The following is a 20,042-nucleotide window of genomic DNA, read 5'->3' as shown; positions in this document are numbered from 1 at the left end:
TATTTTAATGTTTAAATGTCTTCACATTCAACTGTGCCTTACTAAGAAAAGCAGAACACAAAAAGTAGAGCACACTGCTAAACATCACCTATAAATGCAAAGCAGTGTGCAACTATTAAAAATGCAGTTCTCTTTCTAAAACACTCTACCCAGCTTTTACATGCATGCATGCGTGCGTGTGTGTGGTTTGTTTACATATGAGCATTTGCCTTACTGGATCTTAATAGCCCTAGCTTTTCCAAAAATAATGTTTTTACTTTGAGCATTTACTGGCAACTTAAAACAAAAAAATGACGTGTAGCTGTTAATAAAGACAGAATTAAAATTCTGGCTGAAGAAATATGCGATTTATATTAAATCCGGGAAAAAAAACAACTGTTAGTGCTTTTATTTAACACTTGGTGCCCAATACATCGAATGCTGCCATTTCGGCTCTGTTCACTGCAGTTTCACTGACACTCGCCACTTCAAACATAATTTCTCTGATTCTAAAAGTCCTAGAGTGATTGTCAATGGCTCATTTGAAAGGTAGGAACTTGGACTAATTAGCTGTCATTATTGAATTTATTTAAAAATGTATATCCTTTAAAAAAACTGCACCACGGCACTACAGCACTGTAAGTGGCCTTCAGCACACTCCTGACTGTACTACTGTACTTATCTTTGCAATTAAATCATTACTAAACCAACTAGGAAGGTCATGGTAATCGTCTATTTCGACCAACAGTTTTACTTTTTTCAGTAATTTCACAGGAAAGACTGGAGATTGCTGGAGCTAATAGACAATTAAAAAGAGAATATTGCTTTCTAGCTAAAGACTTACAACCTTTCAAGTGACTTGGCAGCACTGGTATACTGTATGTTATGCAGCTACACTTACCTCACCATATTTGGCTTTTACTAGCACTGATAGAGCAGTGCATTATTCTTGAATAATTGATGGCACTTTGTCAAATAAGGTTGGTGGCAATTCTAGATTTATTCATATTGAGTATGAATCTATGACATAAGTATATTTCCTGTGCACCTCAGTAAAGTGAAATGGAAATTTGACAGGATGTATTATGGGATGACAAGAAGCTAAGTAGATACAATTGTGTTTAAGGATGTTATGAAAGCAACCTAAAACAATAGTTTTTGAGTACAAAAAATAGGCTCATGAAGTTGCTACATTAATACTAGAACCACCACGGCAGTCATTTTGACGGTTTTCACTTTTAAAATTTAAATTACTCTGTGTGTGTGTGTGAAAGATACGCGGTTGTCTATTCTTGACTTTTGGTAAATACATGTATTAAATACCCTGATGGCGTTTGAAAGGCAGGATAGCAAAAATAAAAAAAAGCTATAATCCCCTGTGGCGGAGTGTCCCGCCCCTATTTATTATTATTTGTATTTTTGTTTGCGGCGCGGGTAAAAGCGCCGCGTCTTTTATTATTATTTAAAAACCCCGTGAGGATGCATGGCTGATCAGCTACTGATTATTTAAATAGCTGACAGTCATGCATCCTTACCAAACGCGTGCAGACTCTGGCCGGGGGATAATAAGATAATTACCAACTAGTTAAATCCCTCGGCCAGAGTATATAAACCTGCAGCTCTCTGCACTTGATGTTGGGGTGTTGGAGTAGAGAGTACGGGGAGCGGAGAGAAGGAATAATATTTAAATAATCAGTAGCTGATCAGCCATGCATCCTCACGGGGTTTTTAAATAATAATAAAAGACGCGGCGCTTTTACCCGCGCCGCAAACAAAAATACAAATAATAATAAATAGGGGCGGGACACTCCGCCACATCCCCTCTACCTAGAACCGCCAGAGCAGTCATTTTGACTGCCTTTTACAATACATGTTTTATTTTGAATATAACCTACAATATTATATTTTATTTTTATATAAAAGCCTGTTGTTATCTCTACTGGACCAGGCAGCCATCAACTCTTTCGTTTTGTACAAAGAATGCACCGGGAAAATATCAGTAGGAGAGATTTCATCTTGAAGCTAACCACAGCGCTTTGGCAGAAACATTTCAATCAGAAAACTGCAAAGCTGCAGAGTGCAGCATCTCAACCTGGATTCTGTGCTGCACCGAGTGACACACGCAAGAGAAAACATGTTACTTTCATTTTAAATTAAAAACTACTTTCGTTTTTACAATTTTGTATGGGCAGCAGTGTGGAGTAGTGGTTAGGGCTCTGGACTCTTGACCAGAGGGTTGTGGGTTCAATCCCCAGTGGGGGACACTGCTGTTGTACCCTTGAGCAAGGTACTTTACCTAGATTGCTCCAGTAAAAACCCAACTGTATAAATGGGTAATTGTATGTAAAAAATAATGTGATATCTGTATAATGTATAATGTGATATCTTGTAACAATTGTAAGTCGCCCTGGATAAGGGCGTCTGCTAAGAAATAAATAATAATAATAAAAATGTACCGTCATAAATAAATAAACACTCATTTAGTGTCAAATCACCCAAACAACAATTCCATAAAAACAAAGCGTATGATTTTTTTTTTTTTTTTTTTTAACTGTACTGGTCATTTGAACTTTAGTGTTTGTGGCACGATTGTATCCTGCTGAATACTATCCCCCATTGAACGATGCCATCTATAATTTCACAAAGCAATTTAAGCTCAACAGCATTCTTTTTTTAAGCAAAAAAAAAAAAACCAAAGAAACATTCAATATGTACAGGCAAACACTTTTTTTAAACAAAAGTAAAAAAAAAAATAATAATAATATTCAGCTGTTTACAAAACTGATGATTTATAGTTTGTCCGCCTTCATTTGTGCAAAACTTGCATGTAAACAAACCAACCTCTTACCATAATTTTTTTTTTTTACTGTGGTTTATAAAAGTCACTTATTTTAGAATGCGTCAAGCCTTTTTCAGGTTAAACAAATCGACCAATTCCATCAAGGTAGAAAATTTGTTTTTATCCATTAGAATGTCTCCTTGCTTTCTTATTGTCAGATGCATACATTTTTTTCTTTCGTTCTGGTATTAAATGTAGGGTCGACTCGCCATGTTGTACTTTCTGTTTTGCTTTGGGAGCGGGAGTGTTGATGACATTGGTATGAATGTTCAGTTAACAACGAATTAGGAAAGCGAGTCAAAGGTTAACTGCATACCTTTGTTATTTTAATTGACCATGATTATTTTGCTGGCGCTGCAATGAGGGAAACTACAATGCTTATATTTACTTTTGCTTGGCTTGGAAAGTTGGCGGATGCCAGGGGTGGCGATATAATGGGTAAAAATGGCACTGTTTTTATATTGGTGACATTTGTTCAGAGAGAATAGCTGGCGGTATGCGAGGGTGGCGTTATACAGGGGGGGCGGTATAACGCAGGATAATTATATATATATATATATATATATATATATATATATATATATAAATATATACTGTATATATATATATAGATAGATAGATAGATATTGATACACAATGAAAATGCAACAGTCTTTCATTGGGCACATACATAATGTTTAAATAGTGAGCAGATAGGTTTATGGATTATTTGAGTAGTATTGTTTCTTAGGATCAAGTCACGTGATTTCATAAAACACCAGGTGCTCAGCGTTTGTTATTTGAGTTGAGTTAAAAATGCCAAAATGAGTTGATTAAGAATCTGTATAAATAGGCATTCGAAAAGACATGATTTCAATTAACACAAGAATAGCGAAAGACAAGACCATGCTTGAGAAATGAAGATCGTCTAGTTGCTATCGGCATGATTGAAGGCGGCCTGTCTGTGAGAGACGATGCCTGGAGAATGAGATGATCTGCTTCAACAATCAGCAGACTAGTCCAGAGAAACCAGGAAACTGGCTCTGTGAGGGACAGACCACGTCCTAGAAGGCAGAGGTTCACCACACCGGTCCAGAACCGTCACATCAGACTGATCTATCTGTGTAATCGCATAAAGACAACTTCGACCAGCCAACCTGTTACAAAGTATCACATTACAAAGTATCAAAGTGTAGGGAGAAATAATAGTCTTGAGGTAAGAGGGGGCAGAAAGGTCGAGACAGTGAAAGGCAAGTACAAGAGTTTTGAATTGGATGCGAGAGGCGATAGGGAGCCAGTGGATGGAGCGGAGCAGCGGAGTAGCGTGGGAGAAATGAGGAAGAGAAAAGACAAGGCGAGCAGCAGATGAGCTGGAGCGGACAGATAGTGGAAGCAGGGAGGCCGGCGAGGAGGGAGTTGCAGTAGTCAAAGCAGTACCAGGGCCTGTACTAGGAGCTGCATGGAGTAGTCAGTGAGGAAGGGGCGAATTCTGCGTTTGTTGCTGAGGAAAAAGTGACAGGCGCGTGCCAGGGTAGGGATGTGCTGAGAGTAGGAGAGGGAAGGGTCGAGGGTGACACAGATGTTCTTGGTGGATGAGGAGGGAGAGAGGGTGGTGGATTCAAGAGGAATAGAGATAGAGAGATCAGTGGTGGGGGAGGAAGAGAGGGGGAAGAAAAGGAGGTCTGATTTGGAGAGGTTGAGTTTAAGATGATGCAAGTGCATCCAGGGACACCCGGTATGTGTGATCGGAGATGTAGGAAGAGAACTGGGCAAGAGCAGTGCCAGAGAGTCCCAGGTCAGCGGGGAAGGACAGGAGAGTGGTCGACTGTATCAAAGGCAGTAGAGTGGTCAAGGAGTATTAGGACAGAGGACAAGGAGGCGGCATGGGCAGAGAGTTAGTGACGGAGAGAAGAACAGTTTCAGTGGTGTGCTGGGCAAAAACTGGATTGGAGGGGGTTGAGCAGATCATGTGTTGCCAGGAAAGCAATAACTCAAGGGAGTAGAGGCAGGAGGTGAGGGAGGAGAAGAGGTTGAAGGTAACCGAATCTACAGAGAGTTGGGAGGAGTCGATAGAGGGGAGGTGTGACAGAGCAGCAGAAGAGAAGACAGAGGGGGAGAGATAAGAGGTTTCAACTGAAGGTGACAGAGGGGGTTAGTGGTGTAGGAAGGCATGGGAGTGACAGAAAGAAGGAGATAGTAGTGATCAGTGATATTGAGAGGAGTGACTAAAAGGGCAAAGGAAGCAGTCCCTGGTGAAGACAAGGCCCAGTTAATAGCCAGCTGTGGGGGTTGGGGGGGGGGCGAAGGAGTGAAGAAGGGGAAGAAATCCAGCAGAGTGGTTGGAGTTGGAGAGGTGGAAGTCAAGCTCATCAAGAAAGTGAGGGGTCCAAGACGGTGGTAGAGAACAATGAGGAGAGGTGATTTCAACGACATGAAACTCAAAGGTGCTAACAGAGAGGGAGAGAGCAGAAATGCTGTTCCCCCACCCCATCAAGAGGGGAGAGAAGAAAGGGCGGCCAGAGTGGTTGAGGTATTAAGGGAGATCCTGGTATCAGTGATAACTAGGAAGAGAGGTGAGAGGCAAAGTCAGCTTTGTTGGAAGCAATTCCAGAGGGCGCCAGGCAGAGCATGGCGGTGCGGGGGCGGGGGGGATAGCAGGTTAAAGGAGTTAGATTTGCAATGGTAGAGAGAAGCCAGAGGACGGGAATGAGAGGACAGGATTATGGGGATATTAAAGTTAGTCATGGTAAGGAGCAGTAGAGAGGAGGTGGAAATGGCTGTGGGAGAGGGTGGTGCCGAGAGGGAGGTGAAAACAGACAGGAAGAGTGACAGCATTAATTAAGAAAAAGAAAGGAAAATGTATGCCAACCTGGTCTGGAGTTGGAGCCTTCACGTTTTTTTTTTTTTTTTTTAAACCGGTCCTCATGGACCTGTCCTCGTTTCTACTATCACAGCTTAGACTACCGGCTCTTTGGTGATATGGCCCTTCAGTGAGCTGGCGCACTAGGGTTAACATCAGTGCTTATACAGTATAATGCCCTGGAGATTGAGAGCTGTGTTCATCAGACAATGGCTTTGCAAATTAGTCTAATCGAGTCAACCACGTCCTGCTGTGAATTGGCATATAGTTAATTCAACTCAAAATACACACTGCCTAATATCGTTAACTTTATAGCATCAAACTAACAACTCAATTTACAATTAAAACAAAAACTTTACTTACTTATGTGCGTAATCTAATACTTCTGCTTCCCTGCTTGCTGTTGTTCTATCTAATGCAAACTCAATATATCTGTTTGGAGTGCACCCTGGTAATTATCAGCCTTGACACTATACCCATGTACTGTAATTCTAATTCTAACTTGGTCAAGGTCACTAATGTGCCTCTAGATTTAGAGTATCTTCTCAATTCAAGTGTTCTGGTCAATAGTATACTAAAACACATCTCACAGATTCGTAAATATTATTTCCATTACATGATGACTGCTCCATTTACTCCTATAAGGATTCCAAGTCAGTATTTGATTTAAAGAGGGCTTCCACTGTTGAGATAACATTGTAGAAAACAGCAGATTGCTGCATTCTTACAGGGATACACAAAGGGGATGGTGTCCTTATTTGGTTGGGAGGTTTTTTTTTTTTCCCACAGAGCAAAAACTCAACGTGGCACAGTGATTGTATAACCTCCCTGAGTGTAAGAGCATAATAAGAATCTGGAGGTAGGGCACCCGAGTGTTATATTTAAGCCACAATTCACACAGATAGAATGAATGGAGAATAACACCAAAAAGACTGGTCAACTTATTTTGTTTCACTTCCTATTTGTAATTCTACCTAAACCCCTTCCCCCACATGTAACTGATAGTTGCTACAGGACCTATTGAAGAAAGGCTTATTTAAATGCACTGTGGAGCTGAGAACGGAAATCCAGTCTAAATAAAAAGAAAGAGGACAGATAAGGTAACGACCTCCTTCTGCCAGAACTCTTAATGGCATTTAAAAAAGAAGAGAGAACTTTAAACAGCAGAGGTATTGAATAGTCTCTCCTAGTACTTTCTGTGATCCACGTTGACCCTGTCTGTGCTCTTTGGCTGTTTAAAGTCTAGCTGGAGTGAGATGATAGAAGTGGTAAGGACAACGCCTACTTACTCCTGGTCCTCAAATTGCACCATGTGGTCCTTGTGCCATTCATGCATGCTTGGCTTGGCTTTTACCATGTTCCAATGATCACAATGAATGCAGAAGCAAATGCATGTGAAGATAGATGGTGATGGAAGAATCTGTAAAAGCAGGATCTCTGGGAAGTCTCATGCCCTTTACGAATGGTGAGATGCAAGGAGAAAGGAAGCAGGTGAGTCAGACATAAGCAGTCTTTTAAGAACAGCATGGATTGGCGAGATTTCACTTCAGAATACCTTGTTTGACCTCATGTGGTGAGACACAGGGGTTGAGGTTTGTGGTGGGACCGAGTAAAACATCTGCAGAATTCACAGAGAAAGCTGCTGTGCTAATCTTCACTATATTCCACCTGGATGCAAAGAGACTCTGGGACAGGACATGCAACAGGGACACACTTATTTCAAAATGAACACAAAATCAGAAAAAAAATTGTGCTGTATATGTGGGTATGTATTTACATGGGTTGGACAAAAGTACAAACACTAGCCATGACACCATCAACAAGCCAAAACAGCATTGAATCATGAGGTGTGTGTTCAAGGTCTTTTTGCAGTAAAGCCTGTTCTTGTGAAATATCAGTAATTTAGACAATCGGGGAAACAAAATAAAATAAATAAATAAAAACACCTGGGAACTGACCACCTACAATCATCCCTGTATTAAAGCCAATAAGATCTGTTGTGACTAAAACTAACTTTGACAAAGAGATACTTCTTTATAATTGAGAATGTCAGGGATAACATTTGCATACCAAATAAACCAGGCATGTCCATTTACAAAACTGTGTCTAATACACATTGCAGGTTGCTAATTTATTACCCAGCATCTGCATTTGGGTAGGTATAAAGGTATTGAGGGCTACAATAATATTCTTAACTCTCATACATTGTGCTGTATATGGGAATTATATAACCATTAACAAAAAAATAGTCTGTGTCGGTGCCAGTGCTGTCTGCATTCCTTTGCTGACTGGCTTCATTCCTGAACGACAGTGGGCTGAACTCACCTCCTCCCAACCTCCTACAACGAAAGCCATGAATAAAAGGCTGCTCCAGTGTCAGGTTACCAGTTCACATATAGCTACACTGTATCCATACACAGCAGCAGTGTCAGCCACTTCATTGACTAGCTTCTTGGGCAATTAGTTATTTTTCCTATTTATCTCCCATAGACGTAACATGGATCAATAATAATAAAAACACATTTTGGAGCTGTATACAGTAGTTGCAGTTATATGTGAAAGATCCGTTCATTTTTCTGTGCCAAGTTTCTCAAAAGTTTATGTTTCTCAGGCCAAATTTTAGGCAGCCCATGTTACTGTCCTCGTAATCAACACTGTGCAGCTGTTCGGAATTATATTAACATGAATGCACAGATAATTAAGCAACGGTGTCGCATACAGCACAAAATAATGACTGCCACGTTATCTGGCTGGTTGTAAAATATTTAACAACGATACTGAATTCCCTTTTGCAACGCATACAGAACCTTTTGTGCATTTTCGTTATTGTTGAAAACTCACTTATTTCGAGAAAACCTTGATTATCTTACTGCGTTATACACCCCAACTAATTTCAGAATAAACATTATATTTTAACCTACACTATACCAGCCCTATACAACGTATATCTGTATACGTACACACTAACATAGCTTGTGTAAAACTGTAGCCTAAATGTGTGTGAGTCCAGTGCTAGACAACAGTTATGTGTAAATACAGTGAAAAACGTACTTTTTTTTTTTTAGGAATATATATATATATATATATATATATATATATATATATAGAGATATATATATATATATATATATATATATATATATATATATATATATATATAATGCATGTTGCATATGCGTATTTTTAGTCGTATTTAAACAAACACGTAAAAAAACACAATTCATTTACATGAAGTTTAATATTACCTGCAGTAGCAGTTCAGTAAAAGTATTATACTGTTTAATACATTGGATTGATTTCTACAAATGCTATCATGCTATCATGTTCGCTACCAAAAAATGATAACTCGATATGAAAACATCTGTCACGGCTTTCACAGACGGATATCACCTACTTAGCAGCAAAAGCTAAATGTAATGGAAACCACTGCAAGTAGAACCTGCCCTTATGCAAGTACAACAGGTTTGTGATTACGTATTTTTATTGATTCGTGAATGTGTCCAATGAAAGAGCAGCTTTGGGTTTTACGAGATGGAAGGCGGGGTGTAAGTCTGTCAGGTTGGTGTGCGGGGAAGGGTCTGTGTAGCCAGCGCTAGCACTGGGTTTCGGTGTGAATGTGCAGCTGACATAAGATAGAGATTCCCGGCCACGTAAGTACTATTAATACACCGCGGGAGAGGATGTCTTGCTGAAACAAGGGATCGGCCCGGGGAAAAACGGCCATCCCTTTTTACCAGCTGCACAAAATTCAATTTTCTATATATATATTGTTTGAGATAAAAACAAATTTGCACTTAGACATTCTACTTCTAACCCGGAGGACTCATAATCTTGCATCATTTATTCTGTATGGATGAACATCAGGGAGGCCTAAACTGCCGCAGCAGAGGAAATCGGAAACCACTCATCTATCTTTGTCCTTGTTTGCACTTTCTTGGCGTTTCTTGGCATATTTTATACATTAGTGCATGTTGCAGTTGTTTTTTTTTCCTTGCAATGAGTAACGTTCTGCAGCACTGAATACTAGCGAAAGCACGGCAGAATTACCTTTTTAATAATCGTTTTTTGCATTTAGCATAAGGATCCAGACGCCACCTAGAGTTGGACGTTCGTGCTTTACTGTAAGGTACTGTTACCTGACTTTTTTCTGATCAGTTTCTAGTTACCGTTTGCAATCCACACCTCCACGTAACCAGTTAAGGAATGAACTGGGTTGCCAAGTAACTATTCTAATTTCGAACTTTATTTTAGATCAACAATTCTGAAAAAAAAGAACTTTGGACTTGTTGCTTTTACGTGTTTTTGTTTGAATATTTGGATATTTTTAAATATTACAACGCTTTGTATCTTGACTGTTAAACATTTGCTGAAGATTTGCGTTTTGACAGTGCTTGCTAAAGACAGACCCGTACACTGTGAATCAGCAGATGAATCGAAAACAGTTTGTGTTAAATTGAGCAAGGTGAGCACAGCTGGAGTCCTCGGACTGTTTGAGTGTTATTAGTACTGTTTGTTAGACCAGTTTTGTAGGGAAGGGATTTGGTATCGTATACTCATGAACATACAGAGATCAACCCCCATTAACATAACACGTTATGGGAGACCAAGGCATAAAAATCACGACTTTGAGGAGTTATCGTGTTTAAGGACTACCGAATCGATTCAAAGTTTCAGTCCGAATTTAGGTTCACCGAGTCCCCCAGAAACTCCGAACTCGTCGCACTGCATTTCATGCATTGGGAAATACTTACTGTTGGAGACACTTGAGGGAGACCACGTTTTCAGGGCTGCGCACTTGCACAGCGGAGAAGAGTTCGTCTGCAAGGTAAATATTTGAATTCATTTGAATGCAGTTTATTTGGTAATCTGCATGTAGCACTGATTGCATATCTTGTATGCATCTATGCACGACCTAAATAGTAGTACCTTGTTATTTTATTTATTGTAAATATAGGGTGGAAGGAATATACTGTTAACCACTTTTTTAACATTGTATATAAATGATGGTCCTGTGCTGCAATTCAGTCGTTTTCATTCATAAATTAAATCGATTGCATGCGGTTCATTGTTCTGCAGTAGCCACGGTAAATGTAACAAGTATTGTGTTCCTGATGATAATTGAGGGTTTACAAGTTAGAACCTACAAATCCAGGTCAAAAATGAGTGTTGTCCATTAATTCAGTGTTACAGAAGCGTGCAGTATAATCCACCAACCAAAAAATGCAAATTAATTGTTCTTGCACTGTGTTCTGTCCATGATAACGCAGTACAACAGGGCATCTACGCACGTCTCGGGTCCTCCAGTGCTTTCATGTCATTGAATGTTCTGCAGGGTTTTCAGTAATTTAGTTGCAGCACTTGTATAGTAATATTAGTATTAACCTTGCTAATGAACTTGTGTGTAATTATATATATATATATATATATATATATATATATATATATATATATATATATATATATATATATATATATATAATTACATACACGACTTTAAGGTAGAGTTTTTAATTGGGTACAAGTACGGTAACTGGTTGCATGTAAATGCACCGGAGTACTGTGGGTGAACTGGTGCATAACGATGGTTTAATTTGCTAAAGTATTTCTCTGGACACCATGTGTTTTTTTTTTTTTTTCTCTGAGTGAATGAAGACAGTCTGAGATATCCTGCTAACAATCCGGTTGCGTTTCATCAGCTAATCATACAAGCACAACACAGTGCAGTTGCGTTATGTTAATACGTCAGTGAGCACTTACTAATACTTAGCCATCAAAATACAGTATAACCTGCTCTGCATGTCCTGATCTATGATGAGGACAACAAATAAAGCTGCTTGGCTCTAATTCCAAGTGTCCAAATAAGTATGGTTCCTTAATCATTAAAACAAATGCTTACGCATTAGGCATGCATTGTGTAAAATGCTGTTTTAGTGAAACACTGTATTAAATAATTGTGCATAGTGGGATAATGTCATATTAAGCCCCACAATCCATTGCGCTGCTAAGAACCGTAACCAAAATATTTTAATAGTGTTTGTACGCGTTAAACCCGGCTAAACATGAAACAGTACTTTAGTGTGGACGCTTTCAGCTGGAGCAATTACACCGTTTTTGAGCACGGTTCTCGAGATCGGTTATGTAGTGTAGACAGAAAGTCTCAGAACCATTCAGAAAATCCCATTGTTCTGTCACGTTGACCAGTCAATGACCGACAGACATTGGCTTCTATGTCCTAACATTGTTTAGTAATACCCTGTGTATTAGCTAATTTCACAATACTGTAATCAATTGAACTTTAGTATTAAATACTTAAAAAAATTCTCATCTATATCTTCTCATTATAAAACTGCACTGATATAGTGTGCAGTCAGCTGCTTGTTCTGCATTTCCATGTGAAAATGCACCATCATTTTCATGAATAAGATTTCAATTCTCTTGTACAATTCATACTGATTTCCATTTTAGAACTGGCTTGCAGCAATTTAACAAGCAACCATAAAAAAAGCTGCATAATTATTCTTGTAAACCATTTTTTTTTTTCTCTCACAGGTATTTGATATTACCCGATATCAAGAATCCTTAGCAGCCTATTTCTGTTTATCAGAACATGAAAATATAAACCAGATTGCAGAGATCCTCCTCGGTGAAGCGAGGGCTTACGTGTTCTTTGAGAAGAGCCATGGGGATATGCATTCATTTGTCCGTACCTGCAAAAAGCTCAGAGAAGATGAAGCTGCCAGACTGTTCCATCAGATAGCATCAGCTGTTGCTCACTGCCATGACAGTGGAGTCGTACTGAGAGACCTCAAGTTAAGGAAATTTGTTTTTAAAAATGAGGACAGGTAAGATATGCTATTTGTTTTTTTAATTGTTATATTTATTGACCACTGTAGTGGTTTTACTGTTGCTGTTTTAAACTTTAACCACCCAGCTGCCCATTTATTTTAGCAATTTCCATGTTAAAAATGCTTTTTTTTTCATATTTCTTAGCCCTCAAATAAGCAATTTGGACAGTATTTCAATAGAACTTAAATAACAGCGTGTTTACAATAATAGCATTATAATTAGGGCTTCTGTTTTTTGGGTTTTATTAATTGTATTTTTCGGTGCTTATTTTAAGCAAATTTCGACTTTTATATCAATCGTTTTTTTTCTGGGTTTTCGTTTTTGATATACTGTATGAAATTAGTGTTTTCTGTTACTTTCCAAAATGCTTGAGTGTTTTTTTGTGTGTGTGTCAAAATATGTATAGTAACTCGACAGTACTTCCACACTTAAGTTGTACCTTCTTTCCTTTGCTGTCTTCCACAACGAAATCCCTACGGTCACGGCCACATTCTTCTGAGGTTTTTGTGTGTAGGCATTTTTGAACATTTCGCCACAATTCTGTTTTAAATCCTCTGTGTCTTAACAGTAATACAGCTTTAAATCCCGCTAACAAGCCTCCATCCTGATTGTAATCTCGTTTGAAATCTCCAATAGAAATGTAGGAATGTGCTGTCACTCAGTAGTTGGGGTGGGTTTAAAGTATTCAGAACTAATCAATGATAGATACAAGTCAGGAAGTCAGGAAGGCGGGACATTGCCCAGCAGCATAGGGAAATGTATTTATTATTATTTTTGTAGTAGGTTTTATTTTTTAAAATGTGAAAAGGGTAAAGTCAACGTGAATAGATGAACCATTTCCACAGGTGTTTCAGGTGTTTTCCGGTGTTTATTGGCTATCCACCGATTACATTTTTTTTGTATCGGGGGTGTTTTAGCGGGTTTTATTGGTTAAAACCAAAAATCAGAAGCCCTAATTATAATATAGATCACAACATAACATCATTTCTTTTACAATGGCAGCATTATAATAACATTATAATACTTGTGCAGGCAAATCACTTTTTAGAAAAAAAAAAATTGTGATACATTTCAAAGCAGACACACTTCAAACCCTCATCAATGCCTAACGTCTTTATCTAGCACATATACATCAGAAAACGTGCATCGCAAATTTTCAATCACATCATATACAGACAGCATCTTCTCCAGTTTCAGGCACGGGTGTATAGCGCTGTTATATGAATTATCTGTGAAGTGTAGGTACAATAAATAAATGGGTCGTTTTGACCAGTACCAAACCTGACGAGGCTTCCTTACAACCTGTAACACCAAAAAATAAATAAAGAAATCTCCTCGTTTTATTCTCTCGCGGGATAAGCAGCTGGGTGGTTAAGACCAGTGTGTGTGAACGTACAAATACATCCTGTTTAGTTTAGCCTTACATATTCCCAGGAGTACTGTAGGATTATAATACGCTACATTGATTTTCCTTTATAAAATTTGTTTGTATTAATTTGTCATGTAGTCAAATTTGATTATACAGAAACCAAAAAAATACCAGACAGGATGTAAATATCTAAGTTTTAAATGGCTTTGGCACAGGGTTGGATTTCACTCCCTGTTTCCCGGTTGTATATAAATTGGTGTCCGGTTTTCTTGCAGTAACAAATGCATGTTAGGAAGCAATCAATCTTTATTTTATATAGCACCTTTCATAGTGGACCATCATCACAAAGCGCTAGGAAGGGTGTGTACCTGTCAAGGGTCAGTCTTTATTTGTGTGTGTTGTAGGTTTCTCCAAAGTAAAAGGAATTCTATGTCATGTTTATTGACAGTCCTGTTCAGACAGGAGTTGTGAAGCTCTTTATTAATGATACAGGCCTATGTTTTACAGTAGGTAAGATCAAATACCTATTTAACAGTAAGACATTTTAAAGCAATATTTATTTCTTAAAATGTAAATAAATTTGCAATTGATGAAATGACATGTATATAGTAGGCTATCTAAGTTTTTAATGATCTTTTATACTAGTTTCTAACAGTACAGAGGATGTCAAATGAACTCATTCAGATGAAGTATGTAAGCTTGGGCACCCCATGTGCCAGGCTGATAAAGTGCTACCTTTGGAAACTCTAGAATCAGCAGGAGTGTGGCATTGGCCTGAAATCAAACACAACAGCCGGTTATGGAACTGATATTGTCACCGTACACTTGGTATTCTGGCAGTTTCCTAATGAAGCTTGAAATTAACATTTGTCACCCTTGAGCTATTTTGGTTGAGGCTTATTTGAGCTGCAGTTACAATTGTCTCACCTCCATCAGAAATGGTATTGTAGCATTAAGGTCAGGGTTAGAAACTCATGCTCGCCCGAGGCAAATTAAATCTGATGAGGACTAGTTGATGTCTGTGTCTCACTTGGGGCAGCAGTGTGGAGTAGTGGTTAGGGCTCTGGACTCCTAACCAGAGGGTTGTGGGTTCAATCCCCGGTGGGGACACTGCTGTTGTACCCTTGAGCAAGGTACTTTACCTAGATTGCTCCAGTAAAAACCCAACTGTATAAATGGGTAATTGTATGTAAAAATAATGTGATATCTTGTAAGTCGCCCTGGATAAGGGTGTCTGCTAAGAAATAAATAATAATAATAATAATCAGTAGTCCTCTGGGCTAGTACTTAAAACAAATGTACAGATATACTCTCATGTTCAGAGTCTTGTGTTAAAAAATACAAGAAAAGTACATTTTCTAATTGGGTATAGCAGTGGTGAATAAGCATTCATAATGCTTACAAAACAGTCACTCATGACTTAAACCTCCCTTTATCTCCCCTACAATGCCAAACCCGCTTAATGACGTTTATCCATCATATTGATGGATAATGCACCCGCTCGCCCACCCTGATTCAGATCGCTTACCTCACAAGATGATATGATCTTCGGTTTATTTTTGCCTCCAAACGTAACATCTCTTGTGCAGCCTATGGACCGAGTGCTGGAAAATCTAAAATGACGCTATAAAACGACATCTTCTTAATCACCTACTAATGTCAGATGAAGCATCTGAGAGCGAGGCAGCATGTTGTAACGGTGGATGAAAGTTATTATCAAGGATGCTGTATATGGGGTAGGAGAAGCATGGGAAGACATCCCCAGGTCAACTTTACAAAAATGATGGAAAAATCTGTGGCCAGAAATTATCGATGAGACTCGGGAGAGCAAACTTGCAGCTGCCACAACAGCATTGGCAGCCAAAGAGGCATGTTCATTTGTTGATCTCCTCCACAAGCTCCCTGGCTGCACAGAAGTTGATGAAGATGATGCAGCTGACCCTGCTCATCAGTTACTGGACAATTCAGCAATCGTACAGTCTGTGCTTCATCCCGAAGACTCTGATAGTGAAGAGTGGGCTGAAAAGATTTCCCACAATGATGCTGCTACAGTGGGAAACCTCTTCCTACAGTACTAGAGCAGCAGTCCGAGACAGACCCCAACAAGCTGCTGTTGATAAAGTGGCTACGTGATCGTGCAATGGCAAAGACAGCCTCTCATCTTAAACACATTTTGCCTTAAGAAACATTATTTAAAAGATTTTCTTCGGATTATCTGAACTTTCGATTTTCCGATCTGGCCTTGGTCCCAGTTAGTTTGGATAATAGGGATTCTACTGTATTTAGTTGTACTATTTTTTGTTTTGTTTAGAAAATGTAATTTTTAATAAAATAAAAAAAAGGTTATACGGTAGATGTAGCAATTAACAGCCTTTAGAAGTGTGAAGCACAATTGTATGTGTGTGTGTGTGTCGTAATCTGGAGCTTGATTTGTCTGTATAGCTTGTAGAACCAGCGCCATCTAAAACAGCCATGGTGTCTTGACAGAAATTCAAAAATGAAACTTGTTTCACAGTTGACATTCTGTAGATGGAATCATTGTGAACATTGTAAAGGTGGGAGGACAATTTAAAAAACATAAACAGATAAGAATTTGAGGCTACTTTGTTATCCCCAGACTGCATGTTTATCTATTTGATGTTTATATTGCTGTATTTTGCCAGCATCATTATGTGAGTACTGTGAAGACTCAGTTACCAGTACCACATTTTTATTTGCAAAATTGTAATTGTAATAAATGCAATATTTAGTTTAATATATTTTATGAAAATCAAAAGATGCAATTCCATCTCGACTGAATTCATAAATTTTACTGGCAACAAATGCCTTGTGGTATTTAAATAGGAAGACTTTGGCAGTGACAATGCTGGGTTTTAACTCGAATCCCTGTCCTGAATGATCTGTTCGGTGTGCCTTTTCAGTCCTGATTTGTTAAGTTTTATATAGCTAGAAAAAAAAGAAATATTGGTTGATCATTTGCTCAAAAAAAGGAACAGAAGAGCTTTCACTAACCAATAAAGAAATCTGCTGGGGAAATATGTGCTATTGTGAGAGACAATGGATGGGTTTCTTTATAGCTTCCTCTTCTGTGGGACAAAGATGTATTTCCTGTATGAGTCCTGCTTTTGCTGCCCTTTTGATTTCTCTTTTGTTGTTTGATTTAGTAAAGCTGGGAAAGTATTCAAAAACAGTAACTTCCTGTTATTGTTATTTTTTTCAAATAAGCCATTGACAATACCTTGTGTGTTGTAAATCCGCCATGCATGGTATTGTGAGCGGACGTTGTATGTGCCTTTGGATTGCCATTATTGCATGGCACGTGTCCCTTTTCTGTGGGTAAATAAATGAGTAGGCTTTTTTTGGATAAAGATAAATAGAGGAAACTGTTCATGGAGTACTGCTTTTATTCTAACAAGGGTGTCAGAGTAATTGACAAGCCTCCGGTGGGGGTGGAGTGGATTATTACATGACATCTTCAGAAGTGTAAAAACATGGTACAACTATGGTTATCATGGTATATATGTTTGCACTGGGTTTTTTTTTTCTTCACATTAAACCACCTCATTTGGGTGATTATTTCACTTGTCAGATCTTTTTTTTTTGTAGAATTTCGACCAATGTGATCCATTGGTTTGTCTACCATCTTACTATTAACTGAAGCCATCAAGTACTAATTCCCACACTTTTGAAAATGTGTCTGGCTAATGGGAGTTAACTGGTCCTATAGGTGCACCAGAGGGGTTTGATACTATGTTACCTGAATCTGCATGTGTCTGTTTTGTGTGTTTATGAACTTGTTGATATCTTCTCACAGATATTCTTATTTCTTTTTCCCTAGGGGTTTAGTTAAATTAGAAAGTCTGGCAGATGCATACATTTTGGAGGGAGAAGATGACTCTCTGTCAGACAAACATGGCTGTCCGGCCTACGTGAGTCCTGAGATCCTGAACACAAGTGGCAGCTACTCTGGAAAGGCAGCAGATGTGTGGAGCCTGGGTGTGATGCTCTATACTATGTTAGTTGGGCGCTACCCCTTCCATGATGTGGAGCCTAGTTCTCTGTTCAGCAAGATCCGCCGAGGGCAGTTTAGCATTCCCGAGACTCTCACCCCCAAGGCGAAATGCCTTATCCGCAGCATCCTCCGCCGAGAGCCTGCCGAACGGCTCACGTCTCGGGAAATCTTGGACCACCCCTGGTTTGCTTCAGATATGCATGCCTCCAGTTCAGGATGTGGTGCAAATGATAAGGAGGCTTCAGATCAGCTGGTACCTGATGTTAATATGGAAGAAGAGTTGGACAAGTTTTTCAGCTGAGTAGCACATACACAAGTGAGCAAGTCTGGAAGACACAACAGCTCAAGACTTTTATAACATGAAGGAGTCCTTTTAAGACCCCATTTATTCACACCCTGGATCAAACGAGCTTGGCAGCCAAACGCAGTATGAAAGTTCCTTCGCAAGCTTTGATGAGCAACAGGACATGAAATGTAGCAATTTCTTTGGCAAATGGTGCTATGAAGTTAGATTGATGCTAGTGGGGAAACGACAAAGACAATAAAAATAGAAAGGCAGTATGGAGCTTCTTATCTCATGGAGCCATGGAAAAAAACAGTTGGCTGTACATGCAGCATAATACTCCCAATAGAATATATATATATATATTTTTTGTTTTGTTTTTGACTCGACACATTTGGCATTGTACTGTTATATATATTTTTTGTTTTTTTCTGTCATTCAGGTAATTGGCAATTTCTAATCCCCCCTCCTAAGTACATGGGTACATGGACAGACAAAATGTGGGTGCTAACATAAACAACTATAACAACATCATTTAGTTATTTTCTCTACATAGCCATTTTCAACAACTTGTGTAATTCAACCTCGTTTCTTCAACGTCAGCTACTTGGTATTCTTGTCACGAAGTGACTTTTTTTTTTTTTTTAGAATGATTTGCTCCTATAAGGAAAAATATCTGTTTTTTTTTATAATATTTACTGAACTGCTTGTCTCGACTGCGAATCTAATTTCAAACCAGTTGTGTAACTGCTATTATTTTAAATGATGTATTACTTTTCTTCAGTTCATAAAATATACAGGGTTTAGAAATACTTGCTTCCAGATCCGATATAATGCACTTGATTTTTGTAAGGGGGGTGGGGGTGGCGACCATAGGGCTGTGATTTGATAGACCAGCCAATTCAGTTTGCAGAAAAAAGTTAACTATTTAATTGTAAGTAATCTAATTTGTTCGTACCAAGACAAATGTGAAATTTTATTTAACACTTTTTTTTTTTTTTTAAATAAATATGTTAAAAAAAAAATAAAGGTAGTAAATAACAATGCTTATTTAATTGTTTTTAAAAACGGACTGGTATGATAACTTCTAAGCCATGTATGACATGGAGTTCAGTTAGGGGGTTGCATAGACTCAGGGCTTGCATTGGGATAAACAACTACAGTATCAATAGCTTAGTAAGTACAGACGAACAGAGCTGCTGTTGCCAGTATAAAGTTTATTACAAGAGTGAAAGTGGTAAACTTTCATATATAATATATATGATTTAATGCAGGCCCTATAGACTTCAGTTAAGGTATGTAACATAAAAAGCAAACGCAGTATCTCAACCTTTGTGAAAAGACAATTCTGGGTGTTTTTTGTCTTTCACCAGCAGGGTCAACAACTCTTAGTTTCTTTTAGAATGAATGTGTGGGGCCTTAAAACCTTACCTGCTAAAGCAGCAAGAAACAAAACCAAGAATGGTTCAGAGTAATTTGTGGGGCTCTAGAAAGGGGATTGCAGCAACACCTTTGAACCATTTTATAAGGGCTACATTAGACCATTAAAATAATCCACTCTATGTTAGTACTCTTCTATCCCACCTGTGACATGCACCCCTACCTTTATTACATTTAAATAATTGCAAGTGCACTCTAGGATGAAAAGCCAATATTTTTTAATATTGGGGTCTCTTATGACGATGTGTTACACACTGTATTAAACACTTCTGCTTTCTGGTATTTCCAACCCTGAATTTATATTATATATATATATATATATATATATATATATATATATATATATATATATATGTTTTATTTATTTCTTTACTTTGTTTCATGTTGGCTTTTTCATTTCATTTTATTAATAGACTATATACAAATAATTCTGGG

The 20,042-nt window shown here is 38.4% G+C and overlaps 1 protein-coding gene across 2 annotated transcripts; it reads left to right on the top strand.

Moving 5' to 3' along the window:
* The first annotated feature begins 9,156 nt into the window (after positions 1–9,156).
* Positions 9,157–19,166, top strand: LOC117410407 (tribbles homolog 2-like). 2 transcript variants are annotated; one of them, XM_034016920.3, is made up of 3 exons: positions 9,157–10,482; positions 12,207–12,499; positions 17,711–19,166. In XM_034016920.3, the coding sequence occupies exons 1-3, from the start codon at positions 10,213–10,215 to the stop codon at positions 18,183–18,185; spliced, it is 1,038 nt and encodes a 345-aa protein (XP_033872811.1). In that variant the 5' UTR covers positions 9,157–10,212; the 3' UTR covers positions 18,186–19,166. The 2 variants fall into 2 exon arrangements, with proteins under 2 accessions (XP_033872811.1, XP_058881772.1); XM_059025789.1 differs by having other exon boundaries at positions 9,181–9,307.
* The last annotated feature ends 876 nt before the right edge of the window (positions 19,167–20,042 follow it).

The sequence above is a fragment of the Acipenser ruthenus genome, chromosome 6, assembly GCF_902713425.1.
Source record: "Acipenser ruthenus chromosome 6, fAciRut3.2 maternal haplotype, whole genome shotgun sequence".
Taxonomy (NCBI): domain Eukaryota; kingdom Metazoa; phylum Chordata; class Actinopteri; order Acipenseriformes; family Acipenseridae; genus Acipenser; species Acipenser ruthenus.
Note: the sequence above shows the minus strand (reverse complement) of the source record. Positions and strands in the feature narration are given on the sequence as shown.